The sequence below is a fragment of the Trichomonas vaginalis genome, chromosome V (assembly GCF_026262505.1).
Source record: "Trichomonas vaginalis G3 chromosome V, whole genome shotgun sequence".
NCBI lineage: Eukaryota > Parabasalia > Trichomonadida > Trichomonadidae > Trichomonas > Trichomonas vaginalis.
This window is the reverse complement of record NC_067207.1, coordinates 9,022,211-9,043,208: the sequence shown is the minus strand read 5'-3', so window position 1 is coordinate 9,043,208 and position 20,998 is coordinate 9,022,211. Positions and strand designations below refer to the sequence as shown.

Genomic DNA, 20,998 nt, shown 5'->3' with positions numbered 1-20,998 from the left:
AGTTGACAGTTTTCCATTCTACACTAATACGCAGTCAATGAAGATGGGAGGTTCAAAGAAATAGGTATTGAAAACCTTCCTTCACATATGCATAGGTTCAGTGGAAGAACATCTGTGGAAGGAAACCATTCACATTCAATAACAAAAAGAGGTTATATAAATCTTGCAGCGGGTTCGAATAGACAGGGAATGAACAGATATGATATCTCAGATGACCCCAAAGATGTTAGCACAGGTATTTTCTGTGGAACTGCAGGAAATCATACACATGTTGTAGCTGGTATTACAGACCCAGCAGGTAATGGAAAAGATTATATGCCTCTTAATATAACAATGCACGCTTGGATACGAGTTGGTTAAAAATCTTTAACTTTACATAAATGAGCTTGAAAGAAGTATTCGAACAACATCCATGGAGGTCATTTAAGAAGTTCAATGAAGCTGCAAAGAGTTCGGGATTTACTAACAGAGCTGAAGTTAAAAAGTTCTTTGACAAAAATGTTGTACATCAAACAAAAATAAACCTTACGACTACTTTTTACCAATTTACTCCAACACTCCTGACGCATACCAATTTGACACTCTCATTCAAAGCAGAAAAGGAGGACATAAACCATTCCTCATCTTCATAAATGTTAACATCGCAAAGCTTTTGCGTATATAATGAGAAATAAAGGAACTCATGAAGTGTTAAGAGTTTTACAAAAGTTTGTAGCAGAACATAACCCAAGTACTTTAACATCAGACCAAGACAGTGCATACCTCAGCAATGAAATCACAGAATTTCTCATTAAGCATAACATAACTCACTACACTACTGAAGACCATAACCATAACATACTCGGTATCATTAACCGCTTCATAAGGACTCTCAGAGATTTAAATCAAGAGCGAGACTTTACCGAAGAAACAATGAAACATTTCATCGAAGTTTACAATTCCTCAACACATTCTACAACAGGACATACACCAAATTCAATGACACAACAACAAGAAGAAAAGTATATACAAAAGAAACGAAGTCAAACACAAAATATCAGAAATTCAACACAATTTACTCTCATTCCTGGAACAAAAGTTCGTGTAGTTCTTGACGACAAACCGTTGACAAAGAAACGTTTAAGGTTAAGTCGAAATTATTATATCGTAGACTCTACGCAAGGTAATGGATATCTTATAAAAGCTGCCGACGACTCTATTGCGTTTTATCCTCGACATAAATTAGTCGAAAGTAGTAATGGCAAACTTGCTGAAACCATTGACGAAGCAAAGCGAGGAGTGGTTATTGAAATACTTGGCTATAACATAAACGATGACACTTATAAAGTAAGATATGAAGGAGGCGTTGAAGATGTTATACCATCTAAGAACTTGAGAGAATCTAAACCAACTCATCTGGGACCATTAGAGCGGGAGTACTGGAAAGATAAAAACATGCCAGAAAGAATAAGAAAATTCTTCTAAACTTTTTCGTTGGATGTAAATCAGACAAAATATATTATAGGTGAAGAGGTGAGATTTCACCTGTTTTCTCACCTGTTTTTTCACCTCTTGAATTTTCGTTTTTCTGTGAATTTCTTAAGAATAGAAAAAATAAAGTTAGTTTTATTTTTATTTATTTTTTATTTTGTATAAAAGATATGATTTCAACAATCGGCACAACAACAATTCAAGCCGCGAACGGCGGGACTCTGTCCACAACAACTTCACCAAACTCGTTAGTCATGAATCCAACATCTATGTTAGTAGAGATGGAAAGCTTCATTCCTTCTTCATTTACTTTCGAAACAGAAATACAAAAAATTAAGCAGGAACTTTTAACAAGTAATTTAGACTGTAGTGCGAAAGATGAAACAAATGAACAGTATCTTTATGAAATGGAGGACCTCATCGACCATTTACCTAAACTACCTGAAATTCAGCATCAAAAACTAACTATTCCTGAATTCGACGAAATTGAAGTCAAAGCAACTGACTCAGTAGAAATAAAGAAGTTCATACGTAAAGTAAATTATGAATTCCTTGGTTTTCATTGCAACCATAAAGTTATGGACAAAGATTGCGATATGGTATATAAGAATGTTTCTGACATATATAAATCTGAAGAATTTAAGACCTACGACAACTTTGTTTCGTTAGTTGCTGAATGTGTTTGGGAAATAAGAGATAAAGATAGAAGAGGCAAAGTATGGAACGAACAACTAAGACCCGCTATGTTTGAGATGAAGAGAGCAATTGACGCTTTAGTTGTTCTAGCAGGTCAAATTTCAATGTATAATGCAAAAATGAACCCACAATGTTCAAAATGTAAAGCAGCAATAAGGAAATATAACTACTCCGTCAAAGAGATAGAAAGAATGCGAAACGACTATGCAGACTTAAAGAAAGAAGCAGAAAAGCCAGCAGAAGATAAAATGGACATGTTAGCATTTCTGAACAAAAACTATCCAACAGTAGAAGATTTCCTTCTATCTGACGTCAAGAAGAAATATAAAGAGACTTTCGGCATTGTTAAAACTTTTGATATCCTCAGCGAAGAAATAGAAGCTACAAAACTGTTTAGGATTTCAAATATACATCGTACAATTCATGTAAAACGCTTGTGAAAAAAAGAGGTGAAAAATTAGGTGAAAAAAAGGTGAAATCTCACCTCTTCACCTAAATTATATTTTTGGTCATTTACACTCATTTACGAAGAAGTCATGACAAAGCATTTACGATGAAATCTGACAAGGCATTTACGAAGAAGTTATGACAAAGCATTTACGAAGAAGTTATGACAAAGCATTTACGAAGAAGTTATGACAAAGCATTTACGAAGAAGTTATGACAAAGTCAAGATTTGGGTCTCGCCGCTTAGCGGCTGAGGGTGAAAAAAGGTGAAAAAAGGTGAAATCTCACCTCTTCACCTAAATTATATTTTTGGTCAAAGCTTCCACGAGAGAAAAGATTCCTCATTTGCTAAGGATTCCAAAAATGAAAAAATCGTTGATTTCGGCTGAGAAAAAACGGCAAAAACCCTTCTTCCACGGGAACAAAGAAATAAAGAAGAAATAAAGTAAATTTTTTATTTATTCCCGTGGAAGATAGAGCACTTTTATGACACTTTTTATTCACGACAAACAAGACAAATAAAGAAAATAAGAAAATACGGCGCTGTCGCGGTTCGAACCACAGACCCTGACCCCTCCATAACACCACCTTAGACCACTGTGCTACGTAGCCTGTCGACATAAGATTTTATAAATTGCATATTTGACGTAAATTTATTTCCATCTGGCTTCCCACTGCATAAGATATTCATACGTGTTTGTAAGACATTCATTAAACTTCTTTTCTATTGCATCTAATCTTGCGTTATTTTTTTCAATAACTTGTCTGTATTCTTCATCATCTCCAGCAGTGTTTGGGTCTTCACGTTTAAAATATTCATTGTTAACCAATTTTTTATCTACAAATTTTATTAGTGTTTGATTCACTTCGTTATGATAACGGTCATATTCTTTCAATACGTAAGTGAAGACAAAATGCGTCGTACCTTCAATCTTAAAGCTTAAAGAACTTTCAACACAGTTTTGAGGGTCTGTCAGTGCGTCAATGAGATAGTATTCGAAGTCAGTCAATAATCTTTTTAAAGTCATTTCATACAGGATAAAATTTAATGTTGTGAAGAAATAGTGTTTATCTCAAAAAAAATAAAGTTAGTTTTTATTTTATTTATTTTTTTATCCTGTATGTAAAGACAGATATGTCAACATTAGAGAACACAACAACTGCTATCGTTCATGAAGTCATAAATGAAGAATACGAATACATACAGTATAACAAACAATTGAGACTCATTCGTTCTGTCAAAGACGACATGTACCAAATGCAAAGTATTTTGACGGCTTGTTTTGCTCCAGATACTAAGCTTCCTAAAGACTGGTTTAGGAACCAAAGCACCATAGAACTATTAAGTGAAGCACAGCGAGACGTACTTTTTTCTGAAAACAGTGAAGAACAGCGAGTAGGTAAAAAATCCCAGTCGCCAAAACTCTATGAAAACCGTGAAAAATTGCCAAACGGTTTGAGAGGATATTATGTTCATAGACTTTTAGTAAATGCAGTTGCAATGTGGGCTTCACCACGTTATGCTTGGAATATTTACAAACTTCTTGACGAACTTCACAGACAAGAACGTGGAGAGATGGAAAAGAAACTTCAAGCAAAAGATGAAGTCATTGAATCCAAAGACAAAAGCATACAGAAAAGAATACCGCGTTCAGTACCAAAAGGAAAGGAAAAGAACTATAAGTATATGATTTATACTGAAGAGTTGGAGAATGAAGAAGACAGAGATATGGTTATGTTGCATTTAGTCAGAAGAAACAACAAAAGCTTTTACGACCTTGCTAAAATATATAAATCTGACAGAAACTGGTTCTATCGTGAAAACTTACCGATTTCAATGACACCGAATGAGCAAATAAAAGAAATTGTCAAAAATACTCTTCCTCAAACACACTATGACATCAAAGGTTGCACAATACTTACCTTCAAAGAAGACTTACCATTACTGAAGGAAAAAATAACAGAATATTTCGATAACTTCAAAGAGGAAGAATGAAGTCACGACAACATTAACGAAGAAGTCACGACAACATTAACGAAGAGAGAATGAGGTGAAAAAACAGGTGAAATCTCACCTCTTCACCAAAAATATATTTTTGGTTAAATAGCTTCAGGGTCAATTTCTTCAACCATTTCACTTCCTTCGTCAATGTCAATAGAAGCTTCTTCAACCTTTGGTAAGAACTTTTGTATAACATCTTTGTTCGTTATTGTCTTCAGAGATGAAGGATAATATTTCACATTTTTCACCCTTCTTATATTCTTTCTGTTCGGAAAGATTAAAGCAATACTGAAGAAGTCAATGTTGGAGTTCTTTATAACAGTATAATGAGTATCTTTGACATTCACGAAGAAACCCTTTTGTTTCAAAACTACTGCTAACTCTTGTGAAGTATAACGTTTGCGGTCAATGACAATAGCTAATGGTCTGACATACTGACCGAACTTAGATTCTTTCACAAACTTCTTGTTAAAGATAACATTAACGTTTGAAGCAATTGAACTCATTCTTGATGGCAGTAGCGAGAGCATTGTATGAAAAGAACTTGCAATCTTGCATGTGTTTCATTAAAATAAAAATATTAAATTATTTTGAAAAATAACTTAAAAAAAATGTAATCTAATTTTTCAAAAAATATTTTTTATCCGATAGAAAAGATGACAGAAAAATTAACTTTTTACATAGCGCCAGACCCTTCTTGCCCACATCCTTTTAAGCCACAATATATAGACATAGAACTAAATAGAGAAAGCGAAATTCCACAATATATATACATAGAACTAAATAGTGAAGGCGAAATTCTACAAACAGAAGAAAGCGAAATTCCACAAACATATAGAGACCTAGATAACGAAAATGGATATGCGCTATTCTGGTTAGATTGTCCTTATAAAATGTATGAAAAAAAGGCTTTATATGAAGAATATAGAAAATATTGTCATGAAAACGATATAAGACCAAGCTCTAGAGAAAAATTCTATGCTGGTATAAAACATCTTTTCGAAGTTCGGAATGGCAAATATATAAAGAAATAATTTTTCTAAGTTTATTTTTTCAAAAAATATTTTTTTATTTCCTACTAAAGATGTATCGGAAGTTGTCTAAGTTAGAACACTCGGAAATAAAACAACTTCTTACAGAAGCTAATATAGATGTTGCAAAACATTACGCGACAAACAAAAAAGCACTCGCTGACTTCATTAAAGACTACAATGGTGCAATAAGTTATGATAGAATTCATGAGTTCATAAAGCCGCAACGCGGCGAGGACGAAGTCCATGCAAGAGCATTTCCTTTAAATGACATTGCTATTGACTTATATCATAGACGTTCAGTACCTCATGAAGTAAGAAGAGAAATGTTTGACATAACAAATGCGAACGTTGGTCATACTCGTAAAGCTCTTTCGCATGATGTTCGTCAAGAAATGTTTGACATAACAAATGCAAACGTTGGTGAAACAAGAAGAAGAGACGACACACTGAAACAACAGAGAAGAGAGATGTTTAAAAGTGCTATAGAACAAGTTCGCAAAGCTAACGATGTCATTCGTTCCATTGACGACAAACCAAAAGAAGGTGAGAGATGGTTAAAGAAAGATGAAGAGAATAGGAAGAGAAATGTGAAGTCAGGCAATAGACTCATTGACTTTAACATCGAAGCTTTAGATGAACCAAACAGAGAATATTTACACAAACATTTCGGTAAGGTTTTCATGAGACTCTTAGAGAAAATTAAAATAAACTCACAACAAAGATGGATGGTATGTTATAAACTTGGTGGAAAGTATGAATGTTCTACGTTAAACCTCAATAATATTGGAACATTACTACATCAGCTCTTGAAGGAGAACTTTATATCAGAGATAGAAGCAAATGCCGCAGGTATTGTTGAAATGCACTATGACTTCTTCTTGACAAACATAAAGAATCTTACCGAAATAAAGATGTATGATTTAACAGAATATGAAGGCTTAACGATGTCAGATGTAAAGAAAGGCAAACCAAAAAAGAGACCATATAGAGATGAAAGCACACTGACAAATGACCAGAAAGCCATTTTGGAAGCTCTTAAGCAAACAGGAAACCCAGCACTTATAGAAAGCTTTTGGAAAGATAATGGTGAAAAGAAGTTTTATAAGAAGAGAAGCGGTCAGTTCTGGAAGTATCTTTGCACATTACCTATAAATCTTGAACGCTACCAAATCTTCAATGAACTGAACAAAAGAACTGCAACACTTATGACAGAGGACAATTGTTTCGTTTATGCTTGCATTCAGGCTGGAGTAAATGAAGAAACTATTGACCACATGAGAGAAGTCATTCGTGTTAGAGACTTTCCTCAAAGTAAAGTACAAGAAATTTCTGACGCAACAGGTATAGCATTTAATGTTACCATTGGTTATTTCAATGACTCAAGACATAATGAAATAAAGAGATATATACCAAAAGAATGCGAAACTGTTAGAACTATTGACTTACTTCTTGTTGAAGACCACTACATGCTAAATGAAAGACTTCCAATGACAACATACTTCATTCGAAACTATAAAGAAATTCTCAAAGCTTGTGGTGGAATGAACATTGAGAAACAGATGAAGATTTATACAAAGAGAGAAGATAAATATGTAGTTCGTTATGATAGAACAACACCGTTATGGGATGTTATGAAAACATTGTGGGAGTGCAAATATTTCGAACCTATTTCTTATGGAGAACTTTTCACATATACTACTGACTTATATAAACAGAACCTTGCACCATTTAAAGATTTGACATATGCTCCAAAGTATTGTGTACAACTGAAGAAGAAAGCAGAGTCAAAAGAAGTAAATAAAGCTAAATGTAAATTCATACCTGAGCACGTTTTCTTTGCTGACTTTGAGTGTAGTACGATGGCTTTCATAAAGCTTTTAACATCTGTTATGACAGTGAAGATGGTTCAGTTAGTGAAAGCATTTGGGGTCAAAACTGTGCAACAGAATTTTTGGAAAGACTTCCTGACAAGAGTTTAATATATTTTCACAACCTCAGTTATGACATAAACTTCATCTTAAGACACATGACAGAAGTGAAAGGAACTCCCATCATTAAAGGTTCACGAACAATGCAAATAACTGGCTTATATAAAGGACGGGCAATTATTATAAAAGACTCTTACAGTGTTATAAATAAGAAGCTTAAACTATTTCCTGCTATGTTTAACTTACAAACAGGACCGAAAGAAGTATTTCCATATAACTACTACAGCAGTGTTTTGTTAGCAAATGACAACAGAACTGGTGTCATTTCTGAAGCATGTAAGTTTATCCATGATGCAGATACATTTATGAAGAACATAGATTCCATCAAAGGTTGCAGAATAGATGAGAACCACTTCGACTTAGAAAAATATAGCACGTTTTACTGCAAACAAGATGTAAGAATTTTAAGAGAAGGTTTTGTAAAGTTCCGCAATGACTTATTGAAAGAGTTTGATTTAAACGTTTATGACTACGTTAGTATTTGTTCTATTGCTAACAAATTGTTTGAGAACAGAGTATACTTCCCGAATGGAAATCTTTATGACCTCTCAAATAAACCAAGAGAATTTATTTCGAGATGCATTCAAGGTGGAAGATGTATGTTGTCAGATAACATGAAACAAAAGAGCAAAAAGAAACTCATTGCTGACTTCGACACTGTTTCATTATATCCTTCAGCTATAGCAAGACTTTATACTTTAGAAGGTATTCCAAAAGTATTGAAGGATGAGATGCTAAGCACAGAGTATCTCATGAGACATTTATTCGATGATGACCAAAAGGAACCCATTGGTGAAAAGTTTATGTCTGGCTTCTTTGTTCTCATTAAGATAACAGAGATTGGTATACCCAGACACTTTCATTTAATAGTTTGCGACCCTGAACTAAATCCAGAACTTAACGTTCCAAGAAGTTCAAACACTTGCTGTCTCATGTATGTTGACCATATAACATTACAAGACCTCATAAAATATCAAGGTGTCAAATGTGAAGTGTTGCAAGGATACTATTACGATGGAAACAGAGATATGAGAATAAGAGATGAAGTAAAGAAGTTGTTTGAGTTAAGGTTAAAGTATAAGAAAGAAGGAAACCCCTTACAAGAAATTATAAAACTCATTCTGAACAGCATTTATGGCAAAAACTATTCTATCTCCTATTGAGTCAAAAATAACCATAGTAAATGACAAAGATGCTATAAGATATGCTATAAGAAATTACAACCATATAGTGAAGTTCGAAGGTTTGGATGGTTCAGATAAAACTATTTTCAAGCTAACGAAAAGCATTTGCAGACACTTTAACTTCTGTCCACTTGGTGTTAATATTCTGTCTATGTCAAAACGTATTATGAATGAAGTATTCTGTACTGCAGAGGACATGGGACTTCAAATCTTTTACCAGGATACGACAGTATGCACTTATATAATGAAGACATCCCAAAGCTTGCAGCAGAGTTTAAGAAGAGATATGGTCGCGAACTTATAGGAAAGAACCTTGGTCAATTTCATAGCGACTTTGCAGAAATAACACCTGGAAAACAAAGTTTAGCTTATAAAAGTATTTTCTGTGGAAAGAAGACTTACATAGACTTACTCACGAATGATTTAAATGAAGTTGCATTTCACTGCAGAATGAAAGGCGTGAAGCAAGATGTTATTGCTTTAACCGCTAATGAAATGTTTCCTGAAGCTATACAATGCTATTACAATGAAGAGAAGAACATTCACATACCTGTTGGAACATATGACAAAGACTCTGAGTTCAGTTTAATGAAACTTTACAAAGCACTTTATGACGGTCAAGAGATTGGATTTGACTTATGTAAGTCATGTCAACCTTGCTTTGAAAGAAGTTTAACTTCTCAATAACGACTAAAACAAGCTTTATTCGTAAGTTGAAGTTCTGAGGTCATTTATTTTTGTCAGCAATGAGGTCATTCGTGATAAAAATAAGCTCATGTGGTCATTTACAATACTGCGATGGTAGAGTTTAAGAGTTGTGCTTCAATGTAGAGACAGTCCTTATGGTCTGGAGGTAAGAACACTGGGCAGTTATGGTCATGAGTGGAGAACATGTCTATCCAAAACTCACGATTGAAGCCAGTTAATTTATAGTATTTAGGGTTAGGAAGTGGTGAAGTTCTTGTATGACCAATGAACTCATTTTCAACTCCCTTACTTAAGTTTGAATATAATATAGCTTGCTTTCTATCCCAAATGCCAGGTGTTACAATCTTTGAAAATTCATTTTTCCTCGGAAGCATTGCATCATAATTGAAAACATTCTTGAAGTCATCATTTGGTTCAGAGATTTGAAATCTTATACGTAATGGATTTTCTTTCTCTTTAGCGACTTCATTGAATGGTGAGAATACAATGAATTGACAGTCATGAGTTCCATCTTCATTTTCATTAAATTCATAATGAAAGTCTATAAGTTGTGGCTGACTACCTTCTTCTTTCAGTTGTGCAAGAAACTCACGTAAAGGCTGTAAAGTTTGTACTTCAATGTTAAACTTTTTCTCGAACATTTCATTAAATGAAATCATACATTGCAACAATGTTGTATCGTCTTTAAAGTATTTGTATATGTGAATGTTTTGGGCGCTTAAAGACTGTTCGTCATTTTCTATCTCGACTTGAAGTATAAAGTCAACCTTTCTGAAAGCACGTGTTATATACATAGATGTTATGCCAATGTACTTCTCTTCATTTATGTTCACAATCCAGTCTGTTGGAAACTTAAACGTTACTCTGTTCCCCTTTATTTTGACGTCAGGGTTTTCACTACTGAACGCAACAGATAAAGGTATTTGTCTATACATTTAATTCGGATAAAAATAAACCATTTACTCTTTCTTTGCTTCAGCTTCTTTAGCTTTTGCTTCAGCTTCTTCTCTAGCTTTCTTCGCCAGCAAACGTGGGTTCTTTTGTCTTCCAGCAGCTAATGCAGCAAGTTGTTTTTCACTAAGTTTTCTCTTTGGTCTCTCTGGCTTTTGTTCTTGTTTTTGTTCCTTCAGTTCGGATAAAATTTGCTCACGAATTTCTTTCTTCAATGCTTCAACATCTATGACCCCTTGAGTCTTGTCCATATGACTTGTCTGAGTCATTTGACTGCAGATAAAAAACAAAATTAAAACTTTAACCGATGTAAAATGAGCTTGTCAAAATCAGAACGAGAGTCTATTATATTAAATGACGCAAGAGGAATACAACATCCTTTCTATTACGTAAGTCAGAGTAAAGATGGTAAAATATACGTAAGAAAAAGAAAGGTTCCATTAGCGAATGCAGAAAGCGACAACATTAAGGTGTATGGCAAGGATGAAGTCCACGAAGCCCATATAAAACCTTCTATTCAAACTGAAAAGTCAAAGAACAAGAAGAAAAGAAGCCAGATGTACTTTCAATAACGAACCAAGAGCTTATTGCAAAGTTTGTGAATTTCATTGAAAAAAAACCGAGTCAAAGAACCCTGACCCGCCAGTGAAAGAAGTTGAGACAAAAGAGAATGTACAGTTCATTGAAAATGTCAAGAAACAACTTCCACCACGAATGCCAAGAAGAAGAGTGAGAATAATGAAGTAAATAGATATTTTTATCCGAAGTAAATACATGCAGAACGAACAGTTAAACGAATTTACTCCAGCAGAGCATATTCATCAGATTCGCTCATATTTCGATATCATAGACAATGCAGTTCAAATTGGTGACACTAATAGAAAATATTCTGACGCAAAGATTCCATCACAACCTGGAACTGCTAAAGATAACACATGGGTAACATTCAATCTCTCACCTCCTGGTGAAAATATGTTGGACCTTTACAATACATTCATTACGTATAAAATGGAAGGTCAATTTATTGTAGATAAAGAAATTGGTTCAGGTTCCAATAAAACAAACCCACCAGGATTTTGGATTGGTTTCGATGACGCTTTCTATGCAGTTGCTGGATATCAAATCCTTGCAAATGGTCGTATCGTATATTCTCAAGACAACGCAAGAGAAGAAGCATATATAACTTCAAACTCACAAACTACCGAACAAATAAAGAAAGTAGATGTTTTCTCAAAGACTCGACATGAAGATGTATGGAGTCATTCGGGAACATGCAGAACAGGACAAATTGTTAGTGGTCCAATTACAGCAGGAAAATCATTTGATTTTAAGCTTCGTTTAAGAATTCCTGTTAGAAGATTCCTTCCATTAGAAGCTATTCGATTTATTCCAGCTTTTGCAGGAAACATTCAGCTTAAAGTAAAGTTCAGTAGTGACGCCTTACAATGCACATCTATATCTGTAAATGATATCATTGCTTTCAATCCAACTCTTAAAGTTGCATTTGCTTCAGATTCAAATCCACCGACAAATAAATTTGTTCCATGGAATGAACCATTCACTATGATAACGAAGTCAGTAGAAGCTAGTGGAACAGTTACTATTACAACTGTAACCCAACAACTATTTCGAACAAAGATGGATTTTAATGAATGTTTCATTCATCCAAAGTCATTCTCTTTAGACCCTAACATTTATACAGAACTTGTAGAACATTATACAAACGAGGCTTTATGTTTTCCTGTTAAAGTTATGGATTGGATTCCTATGGATGGTTCATTCTCAAAGAATACAGATAGTTCAAGTGCAACATTTACAGCAGCTTATACGCCTATTAATGTTAAAAGTATTTGGGCACTATTTAGAAAGAAAGACAACTATTATGTTAATTTTGAGAACCCTAAGTTTAAATATCTTCAGCTTTCCATGGGAGCTTATGGAAATATGCCTGCAGAACCTGAAAAATCATATGGACCTGTATTTTATGAAATGGTTGCGAACGCTTGCAATACAAACAATGATATGATAGGATTTAATGAAGATGTTATGAGGTCATTGGTGGATGATGGTAGTGTGGAACATAAATGGGATAGTTATGACAACACACATTTCTTATGTGGTTTTCCAACAGAAGTGGACTTTTGCTTCCAGCAAGGTCAAACATCTACTGCTCCAATAACATACAAATTGTCTGTTAAAGGACCTATTGAACTAGCAACTGAAAATGTACCAAAGCCACTTATTGGATTTATGAGGGATTGTTGCTTTGCCATTCAGGTGCGTGCTAATGGCATCCCCATAATAAGATTAGATGACTATAACTTAGCTACGGACGACAGTGAGGAATAAAGGATGAACGTTTATTTTTAAAGCTTATAAATGAGTTCTTCATCAAGCTCTCGTGAACCTTCACCATCTATGAAACAAACTTTACCAAATGATTATGGAGCACCTATTGAATATTTCTTACGAGCTGCACAATGGCAAAGAGCAGTCTCACCAAGGTTAGGTGTTCCACCAGCTCCTGTCAAAAATAGCATTTGGTCAAGTCCTTATATAAAATATGGTCTCCCACTAGGTTTGCTAGCTACAGCAGGAGCAGTAATGATGTTGAAAAGAAATAAAGCAAATGTTGTAAATAATACTGAAGTAGCTGAAGTTAAACAAACTCCGACACCATCGCCAAAACCAACGCCTTCACAAACAACACCTTCAATGACTCCTGAACCTATGGAATTACAAACTCCTGTTCAAAAGTCAACTCCAAAACCGACTCCAACATTTAAACCAGAACCTACACCACAAATAAATCGTAAAACTCCTGCGTTTCCTTACTGAAAAAATAACGTTATTTTTATTTTATTTGAACATTTTTATTTGATTGAAATGACGACTAAAGTCACTGAAGCAATGAAACAAAAGTTTTTGGTAGAATACATTAAATCAGGAATTATTCCAGAAGGTTTTTACGTTCATACTATGAAGGATGGTAGAGTTCAGTTTAGAAAGATAAAGCAACCATTAGATAAAGAAGGAATTTTGAGAAAGATTAAACTTCATGAGGACAACATTGCTGAACTTAAGAAGAAGTTAGAAGAGTTGGAGAAAGCAGACGACAGAGAGTTATAAAGCAATGAATTCAACAGGGTGAAAAAACAGGTGAAAAAAGAGGTGAGATCTCACCACTTCACCTAAATTTATTTTTGTGCTATGTTTTCATACGTGTGAGGGTGGTGATATCATTAATTTTTAAGTTTATTTTTAAGTTTATTTTTATTTTATTTGGATGTAAATGACGAAAACTATTGAGATAACAAACTACAACGGTCATGAGTTCAAGAATTTGTTCTTCGTTCCTCGTGAAAATACATTCTATCAGATACGAGGGAGAAAGGGTAAAGTTAGTTTGAGCATTTATGAAGGAATGAAGAATGGAAAGTTTATACAAGCATACGATACAAACGGTAAGCGTGTTTCATTAGCTTTGTCAAAACTTACTAACATTTATTTTGACAGTGACTTTGACTCTGACGATTGGAGTGACAGCAGCGATAGTGAAGAATATGAACTGTTGTGTGAAGCAAAGCAATGGGAAGAGTTGCAATACTTTTGTAAATGAGAACGTTTATTTTTACAGTAGTGAGTTCGTTAGTGAAAACATTAGTGAATTCGTTAGTGAAGTCGTTAGTGAGGTGAAGTGGTTGGCGGCTTTATAAATATTTAAGGTTAAGTTAATGTTTGTGTTTGTGTTGTAAAATATACGTTAACGGTTTTGTAAAGTGTCAAATTCACAAGTATTGCGTATGGAGGAACGCAGTGCCTCCATACACGAGACTTGTATACTAACTTTTATACGTAATTACTTTCATTTAATATGCTTTATGCTGTATAATATTGATTAAGAGGCATTAAAAGGTTCCATAGTCTGCTTTTATAGGCAAGATTTTTGATAAAAATTTAAAATTTTGAAAAATGATGAGAAAAGGAAAAAAAAGGTAAATGAGAGCAAGAGGAGGGAAAAAAAAGAAAAAGAAAAGAAAGGGAAGGGAAAAATAAAAGAAAGAAGGACATATAAAAATTTAGATGCGCATTCTTAATGCCGAGGCGGCTTGCCGCCGAGGCGCGATTTTTTTAGGCCTCTACGGTAACCCGGCAATGTTTTTTTAAATCTTGTACAGCCCTAATGTTAGCAATTGTTCAGACATTTTGAAGCGAATAGATGATATAAGAAATAAGTTTATGAATGAGAATGTTTATGTTTCATTGACTTTCTCCAGTAACGAGAACTTTTATGAGATAATATTGAAGAGAGATGATTTTAATATGGTGTAAATGGTAGCTTGGGCAGCTTTAGGCGCAATGGGAACAAAAGCATTAGCATTTGGAGCAAAAGCACTTGGAGCTTATGACGCAGTAAATAAAATGAGTGGAGGAAGAGTTTCGAAGACATTAGATGCAAATAAAGGAAAGATTGGAGGCTGGGTTGCAAAGAAGTTAAGATTAAATAAAATAGGACTCATAAATAAAGCATCCAATTTGGTTGCGACTGAGTCAGAAAATGCTTTAGGAAAGGACGATGAGTTTGCAAAACACGCAAAAGACTTTAATGACCAGATGAAAGGTGAAACAATGCATTTAAATAGAGTCGATGGAACTCTTCCTCCACCAGTAGTTCTTCCGTATGGTCCCTATGGAATGTATGGAAACCCTTACGAAAGACCATTTGACCCATTGACTGGTGGAAGTAATTGGTATCATTACGGACGAAGAAGAAAGACAGTCAAGTTGGAGACAGACGTGAAGAAAGCAACTAAAAAGAAACCAAGGAAGAGAGTTATAAAGTAATGAATTCAACGGGTGAAAAAAGAGGTGAAAAAAGAGGTGAGATCTCACCACTTCACCTAAATTTATTTTTGCGCTATGTTTTCATACGTGTGAGGGTGGTGATATCATTAATTTTTAAGTTTATTTTTAAGTTTATTTTTAAGTTTATTTTTAAGTTTATTTTTATATAAATGACGAAAACTATTGAGATAACAAACTACAACGGTCATGAGTTCAAGAATTTGTTCTTCGTTCCTCGTGAAAATACATTCTATCAGATACGAGGGAGAAAGGGTAAAGTTAGTTTGAGCGTTTATGACAACAAACATAATGGGAGATATATAAAAGCAATAGATACAAAGTTAGTATACAAGTCTCGTGTACTGAGGCACTGCGTTCCTCCGTACGCAATACTTGTGAATTTGACACTTTACAAAACCGTTAACGTATATTTTACAACACAAACACAAACATTAACTTAACCTTAAATATTTATAAAGCCGCCAACCACTTCACCTTACTACTGTAAAAATAAACGTTCTCACTTACAAAAGTATTGCAACTCTTCCCATTGCTGTGCTTCACACAATAGTTCATATTCTTCAGTATCGCTGCTGTCGCTCAATCGTCAGAGTCAAAGTCACTGTCAAAATAATGTTAGTAAGTTTTGACAAAGCTAATGAAACACGTTTACCGTTTGTATCGTATGCTTGTATAAACTTTCCATTCTTCATTCCTTCATAAACGCTCAAACTAACTTTACCCTTTCTCCCTCGTATCTGATAGAATGTATTTTCACGAGGAACGAAGAACAAATTCTTGAACTCATGACCGTTGTAGTTTGTTATCTCAATAGTTTTCGTCATTTATATAAAAATAAACTTAAAAATAAAATAAAAATTTTCAGTAAAATAAAAAATAAACTTAAAATTAATGATATCACCACCCTCACACGTATGAAAACATAGCACAAAAATAAATTTAGGTGAAGTGGTGAGATTTCACCTCTTTTTTCACCTGTTTTTTCACCCACTTGAATTCATTACTTTATAACTCTCTTCCTTGGTTTCTTTTTAGTTGCTTTCTTCACGTCTGTCTCCAGCTTAACTGTCTTTCTTCTTCGTCCGTAATGATACCAGTTACTTCCACCAGTCAATGGGTCAAATGGTCTTTCGTAAGGGTTTCCATACATTCCATAGGGACCATACGGAAGAACTACTGGTGGAGAAGAAACATTTTCTTTAGTTCCATCGACTCTATTTAAATGCATTGTTTCACCTTTCATCTGGTCATTAAAGTCTTTTGCATGTTTTGCAAACTCATCGTCCTTTCCTAAAGCATTTTCTGACTCAGTCGCAACCAAATTGGATGCTTTATTTATGAGCCCTATTTTATTTAATCTTAACTTCTTTGCAACCCAGCCTCCAATCTTTCCTTTATTTGCATCTAATGTCTTCGAAACTCTTCCTCCACTCATTTTATTTACTGCGTCATAAGCTCCAAGTGCTTTTGCTCCAAATGCTAATGCTTTTGTTCCCATTGCGCCTAAAGCTGCCCAAGCTACCATTTACACCATATTAAAATCATCTCTCTTCAATATTATCTCATAAAAGTTCTCGTTACTGGAGAAAGTCAATGAAACATAAACATTCTCATTCATAAACTTCTTTCTTATATCATCTATACGCTTCAAAATGTCTGAACAATTGCTAACATCTTCTACAACAGTTATTTCATCATGAATGACCTTTAAAAACAAGCTCATTTAATATGCTATTAAAATCATTTCAATAATGAGTCCATCCTTTCCATCTTTAGGTAGCACAACATCTTTCATTGAAGAAGGTTCGACAAGTCTTATATTAAACTTACTGACAAAGTTTGTTATACTATAATGCTTCGGCGGCGAATACATATAGTTTGAAAGACATAATATAGATTCTTCAGCAAATTCACTTATACTGGATTTTATAACAATGTTCTCACGAGACCAAATACCACCAATTGACAATCTTGTAAGCAATCCTGCTGAACCTTCTACTGTAAACGTCGATGGTAACATTCCACGAAGGTCATCTATTGACATCGTTGAGTCACTGAATTTAAATATTTTCTTAAAGCAATCGTCATTATCTAACCATGCAATAGCTTTGAAGTTTTCATTCGAATATACATCTGCTTCATTAAATGTAAAACCTGACTTCTTTGCAGAGACTTTAAAATCTATTGATTTGTTTCAAAATTATATGCTATGGTAACTTCTGAAGGTAATGGGTGTCCTTCCGCAGTCAGTTGTTCTCTCACTACCGTTTGAAGCTTTGTGTTAAAAACTTTCATGTCATCTCCTGTGTCTAGGTTCACATACACAGCAAGGAAAACTATCTTGCTTCTTTGTTCATCATTATACCTCAAAACATTAAAGTTCTTCAATAATATTGTCTTCCTGCTGGAATACTTCTAACTTGTCTTATTTCAATAGCTTTCTCACCTCCTACATACTCTACCCAGTGTCTTGGATATTCATAAGTATACTGACTTTCTTGAATTTTGGTTGGTTTCATCATAACGTGTTCATAGTATATCTTTATACTCTTGTCAGTTAGACTCGGTGCTATGTTCTGAATATTTCTGACTTGCATTTTTAATGGAGATAAAATGAAGCATTTAATACATGACGTAGATGAAGACATGAATGAAACTACAGACAAACTTAACTCTTCTCTCATTCTTCCTTTCAGTAAGGACTATGAGTTCTGTTCAAATGGTGTTTATTTCTATTGTGGAAAGATGGGTTCAGGTAAGACATTTAACCTCATTCGTCATATACTCATAACAGAGCGTTTAGGAAATGACTCATATTATGACCAAATCATTATATCAGCAACTTCAGACTCTATGGACTCAACAGCGAAAACATTTATGTCAAAAGTTCAAGCCTCTGTCGTTAAAGTTCCAGACAGTGAACTCATTGAATTTCTTCAACGTTACATTCGACGTAAGAGGAAATATTATGCCATCGTTGAATTTATACAGTCAGGAATGCAAAAGACTTCAGAAGAGATGGAAAGAATTATTGACAAACACCACTTACGTCAATACTCAGGAGTTTACGATATGAAACGACTTACAAACTACATTCTGTCAAAACTTTCAAAATACCCCTTCAAAAAGTATCCTTCAAACACTCTGCTCGTTTGCGACGACTTCGCCGGAAAAGGTTTAGTGTCAAAGCCTGACTCACCATTAGCTAACATCATTACTAAAGTCAGACATTACCACTTAACTGTAGCAATACTTATGCAAACATGGAGGTTTTTAGCTTTAAACATAAAACGTCTCATAACTGACTTCGTTATCTTTCAAGGTTTCTCACGTTATGATATTGAACTCATTTGGAAACAGTCAGGTATAACATTACCTTTTGAAGAAATTTGGGAAGCATATAAGTCTCTCATCTCTCCTCGTTCATACCTTGAGATTCATATCATGACTAATACCATTAAAGTCAAAAATATTCCATGGGAACGACCAACATTGTTTTAAAGTTTAACCTTCAATTGACTGATGGTAAACAAATTCCATGCATCTCTGTCGCCATTTCTGTTAATATTTTTGCTGTCATTCATATCATCCACTTCCCCATCCGTTAACTTTTGAGGATATGCGTTAGAATAGCTGTTCTTAAATGAAGGCTTTTCACCTTTGAGAGCATAAACTCTATAACTTTCTGCATACTTTATGTTTGAACCTCCTGAGCCATCATTGACATAAATTTTTATAGGCTTCCACCCTTTGTTCATGTTCCTGCTTCTTCCCTTAGCTCTTTTGTTCAGTAGTTCTACATCTTTATACACAGCACCTGTCTCAGTGAATTCAACAATATTTTCATTCGTTAGCTTTACATTCAAACCCTTGTCGAGTATATTGTTCATTTCATACATATAAAAGGTTTTTATTCTATATGAAATGAGAAGCAAATCCATCTTAGCTGGTGCCGTTAATGTTCCAATTGAACCAACATCAAATGTTGACTCACGAACGACAAACAATATTGTCATAAAGAACTATAGTTCGGAGTGTTTGAAAGAAAAAGAACCAGAACTGAAATCCGTGAATTTAAACTCAGCTTCAAACGCTAACGCTACATCAGATGTTAAGTTAGAGTATCCACCACTGGACCAAATTCTTTCAAGAGAAGCCAACGACAACCCTTACACAAATGTTCAAACAAATCCTTCAGATAACGTAGACCATTACCTTCTTCAGTTATATCAAACTATCTTACTCAAAGACGATAAGAAGCTTTTGACAAATCTTATAAGCAAGAACCAAATAATTCTAACAAAGGAGGACCTTGAAAATGTTATATCACGAATAACAGGGAAACAATGTGTCATTGACTATCTCGACCCTGAAATCGAATGCTGTGGTCAAACGCCACCATTCATGAAAATAGGTAACATCCGCATCATTGAAATACCAGGTACTCCAGGAGTTGAGTTTAAGTATAAATATTCGAACGAGTATACAAAACTTTCAACAGAATATAAATTATGTTTGAAATATGTTTTAGTAAATTAAAGCAGTCAGGAGGGCTCTTTGAGCCCATCTTGGCGCTTTGCGCCGTTAGTCAAAAAAATTTCAAGTTAGCAATTTGTAATATCTATCCAAAACTTCTTCAACAGTATCGAACTCATCTTCATAATGCAAACCTAATCTTATTGACTTGGTGCAGTTCTCACTAACACAATATAGCGCTTTGCGCTCGGCGCCTTTGACGCCTTTTTCTGTTCTCTTGACTGACATAACTAACTCATTTGTTTCATCAAACAGCAACAACCAAAGTTCATGACCTAATACATAACATTCATACTTTATATTTTTAGCTCTGAGTTCTCTTGTAAGCTGTTGCATTTAATATTTTCTAAAAAGTCTACTTCAACAGTCATTCGCACTGGTGCCTTCAGTTCTACAGGCTCTCCTTGAAAGTCAACTAGTCTGAATTGCATGTCTTTCAAATTATGAGGACTAATGCGAACCCATTTACCTAAATGAGTTGCTATGACAGGAACGTTTGGAATGAACATTGATTTACTTCATAAACAGAAAGACTTATATTCTACTGAACCTTTACTATTAACTCTGAAATACCTGTGACATTAGCTATTTTTGACTCAATGATAAAACAATTGCCATAACATACGTATGGAACAGATTTCATCTCAATCGTTTTGTCAAAACTTTTCAAAGGAAATGTCATATGGTATGCTCCCAGAAGCAATTGAACTCTATGACTCATTCGTGTTATCTTAAAACTCCTTCGCATAACTGAACTTCAAAACTCCTGCAATAAGTTTAACATTCATTAAGTTTTCTTCGTTCTCCTTGTTTATTGTAGTATTTATGAGCGCATTTAACACTCCAGCTAATGTTTCCATCTTATATTCTACATTATTGTGAAATCTTATTTCATGCTTCTTTCCATCTATTTCAAACTCCATGAAATCTGTTTCATCTGTTATGACAAAAGTTGCGATAGTATTGAAGTCAACAACTCTGAAAGCAAGCGCTTCATTCTGAAGACCTAAGTTGTTTTGTAGCTTTACTGTTCCGTATTCGTTTGGGTCAGTACTTTGCAAATAGAACAACATTTTATTCTCATTAAAATATGACTATTGCTGCATATGCGTATGA

General features: G+C 34.4%; 14 protein-coding genes and 3 pseudogenes across 17 annotated transcripts, besides 5 other annotated features; 12 read left to right on the top strand and 5 right to left on the bottom strand.

The window, feature by feature from the left end:
• Window positions 1-14,328: part of a mobile genetic element that runs on past the window's edge.
• TVAGG3_0303940 (integrase core domain containing protein family) lies at window positions 664-1,415 on the top strand (the record flags this gene model as incomplete). Its single annotated transcript, XM_051229611.1, has 1 exon — window positions 664-1,415. A coding segment is annotated over one exon (752 nt), but the record flags the coding sequence as incomplete, so codon positions are not given.
• On the top strand, window positions 1,641-2,606 carry TVAGG3_0303930 (organellar and viral DNA polymerase type B; the record flags this gene model as incomplete). Its single annotated transcript, XM_051229610.1, has 1 exon — window positions 1,641-2,606. The coding sequence occupies one exon, from the start codon at window positions 1,641-1,643 to the stop codon at window positions 2,604-2,606; it is 966 nt and encodes a 321-aa protein (XP_051099340.1).
• On the top strand, window positions 3,749-4,609 carry TVAGG3_0303920 (KilA, N-terminal/APSES-type HTH, DNA-binding family; the record flags this gene model as incomplete). Its single annotated transcript, XM_051229609.1, has 1 exon — window positions 3,749-4,609. The coding sequence occupies one exon, from the start codon at window positions 3,749-3,751 to the stop codon at window positions 4,607-4,609; it is 861 nt and encodes a 286-aa protein (XP_051099339.1).
• Window positions 4,714-5,182, bottom strand: TVAGG3_0303910 (annotated as a pseudogene). The gene has a single exon. A coding segment is annotated over exon 1 (469 nt).
• On the top strand, window positions 5,272-5,649 carry TVAGG3_0303900 (uncharacterized protein; the record flags this gene model as incomplete). The annotated part of the gene is made up of 1 exon (XM_051229608.1): window positions 5,272-5,649. One exon carries the CDS (start codon window positions 5,272-5,274, stop codon window positions 5,647-5,649), a length of 378 nt encoding a protein of 125 aa, XP_051099338.1.
• Window positions 5,700-6,498, top strand: TVAGG3_0303890 (organellar and viral DNA polymerase type B; the record flags this gene model as incomplete). Its single annotated transcript, XM_051229607.1, has 1 exon — window positions 5,700-6,498. A coding segment is annotated over one exon (799 nt), but the record flags the coding sequence as incomplete, so codon positions are not given.
• Window positions 6,510-7,446, top strand: TVAGG3_0303880 (organellar and viral DNA polymerase type B; the record flags this gene model as incomplete). Its single annotated transcript, XM_051229606.1, has 1 exon — window positions 6,510-7,446. A coding segment is annotated over one exon (937 nt), but the record flags the coding sequence as incomplete, so codon positions are not given.
• On the top strand, window positions 7,721-8,694 carry TVAGG3_0303870 (organellar and viral DNA polymerase type B; the record flags this gene model as incomplete). The annotated part of the gene is made up of 1 exon (XM_051229605.1): window positions 7,721-8,694. A coding segment is annotated over one exon (974 nt), but the record flags the coding sequence as incomplete, so codon positions are not given.
• Window positions 8,988-9,546, top strand: TVAGG3_0303860 (annotated as a pseudogene). The gene has a single exon. A coding segment is annotated over exon 1 (559 nt).
• TVAGG3_0303850 (uncharacterized protein) lies at window positions 9,884-10,323 on the bottom strand (the record flags this gene model as incomplete). The annotated part of the gene is made up of 1 exon (XM_051229604.1): window positions 9,884-10,323. A coding segment is annotated over one exon (440 nt), but the record flags the coding sequence as incomplete, so codon positions are not given.
• TVAGG3_0303840 (uncharacterized protein) lies at window positions 10,489-10,749 on the bottom strand (the record flags this gene model as incomplete). The annotated part of the gene is made up of 1 exon (XM_051229603.1): window positions 10,489-10,749. One exon carries the CDS (start codon window positions 10,747-10,749, stop codon window positions 10,489-10,491), a length of 261 nt encoding a protein of 86 aa, XP_051099333.1.
• Window positions 11,255-12,829, top strand: TVAGG3_0303830 (uncharacterized protein; the record flags this gene model as incomplete). Its single annotated transcript, XM_051229602.1, has 1 exon — window positions 11,255-12,829. The coding sequence occupies one exon, from the start codon at window positions 11,255-11,257 to the stop codon at window positions 12,827-12,829; it is 1,575 nt and encodes a 524-aa protein (XP_051099332.1).
• TVAGG3_0303820 (repellent protein 1 family) lies at window positions 12,932-13,318 on the top strand (the record flags this gene model as incomplete). Its single annotated transcript, XM_051229601.1, has 1 exon — window positions 12,932-13,318. A coding segment is annotated over one exon (387 nt), but the record flags the coding sequence as incomplete, so codon positions are not given.
• Window positions 13,367-13,609, top strand: TVAGG3_0303810 (uncharacterized protein; the record flags this gene model as incomplete). The annotated part of the gene is made up of 1 exon (XM_051229600.1): window positions 13,367-13,609. The coding sequence occupies one exon, from the start codon at window positions 13,367-13,369 to the stop codon at window positions 13,607-13,609; it is 243 nt and encodes an 80-aa protein (XP_051099330.1).
• Window positions 13,610-14,328: a terminal%2Cinverted (terminal inverted repeat of Maverick-1A transposon ID:TVAGG3_0303800).
• Window positions 14,329-14,470: 142 nt separating this feature from the next.
• Window positions 14,471-14,663: a mobile genetic element.
• A 640-nt stretch (window positions 14,664-15,303) lies between these two features.
• Window positions 15,304-15,665: a terminal%2Cinverted (terminal inverted repeat of Maverick-1A transposon ID:TVAGG3_0303610).
• Window positions 15,304-20,998: part of a mobile genetic element that runs on past the window's edge.
• TVAGG3_0303780 (protein of unknown function, DUF4107 family) lies at window positions 16,347-16,871 on the bottom strand (the record flags this gene model as incomplete). Its single annotated transcript, XM_051229599.1, has 1 exon — window positions 16,347-16,871. The coding sequence occupies one exon, from the start codon at window positions 16,869-16,871 to the stop codon at window positions 16,347-16,349; it is 525 nt and encodes a 174-aa protein (XP_051099329.1).
• Window positions 17,070-17,835, bottom strand: TVAGG3_0303770 (annotated as a pseudogene). The gene has a single exon. A coding segment is annotated over exon 1 (766 nt).
• On the top strand, window positions 19,367-19,885 carry TVAGG3_0303760 (uncharacterized protein; the record flags this gene model as incomplete). The annotated part of the gene is made up of 1 exon (XM_051229598.1): window positions 19,367-19,885. A coding segment is annotated over one exon (519 nt), but the record flags the coding sequence as incomplete, so codon positions are not given.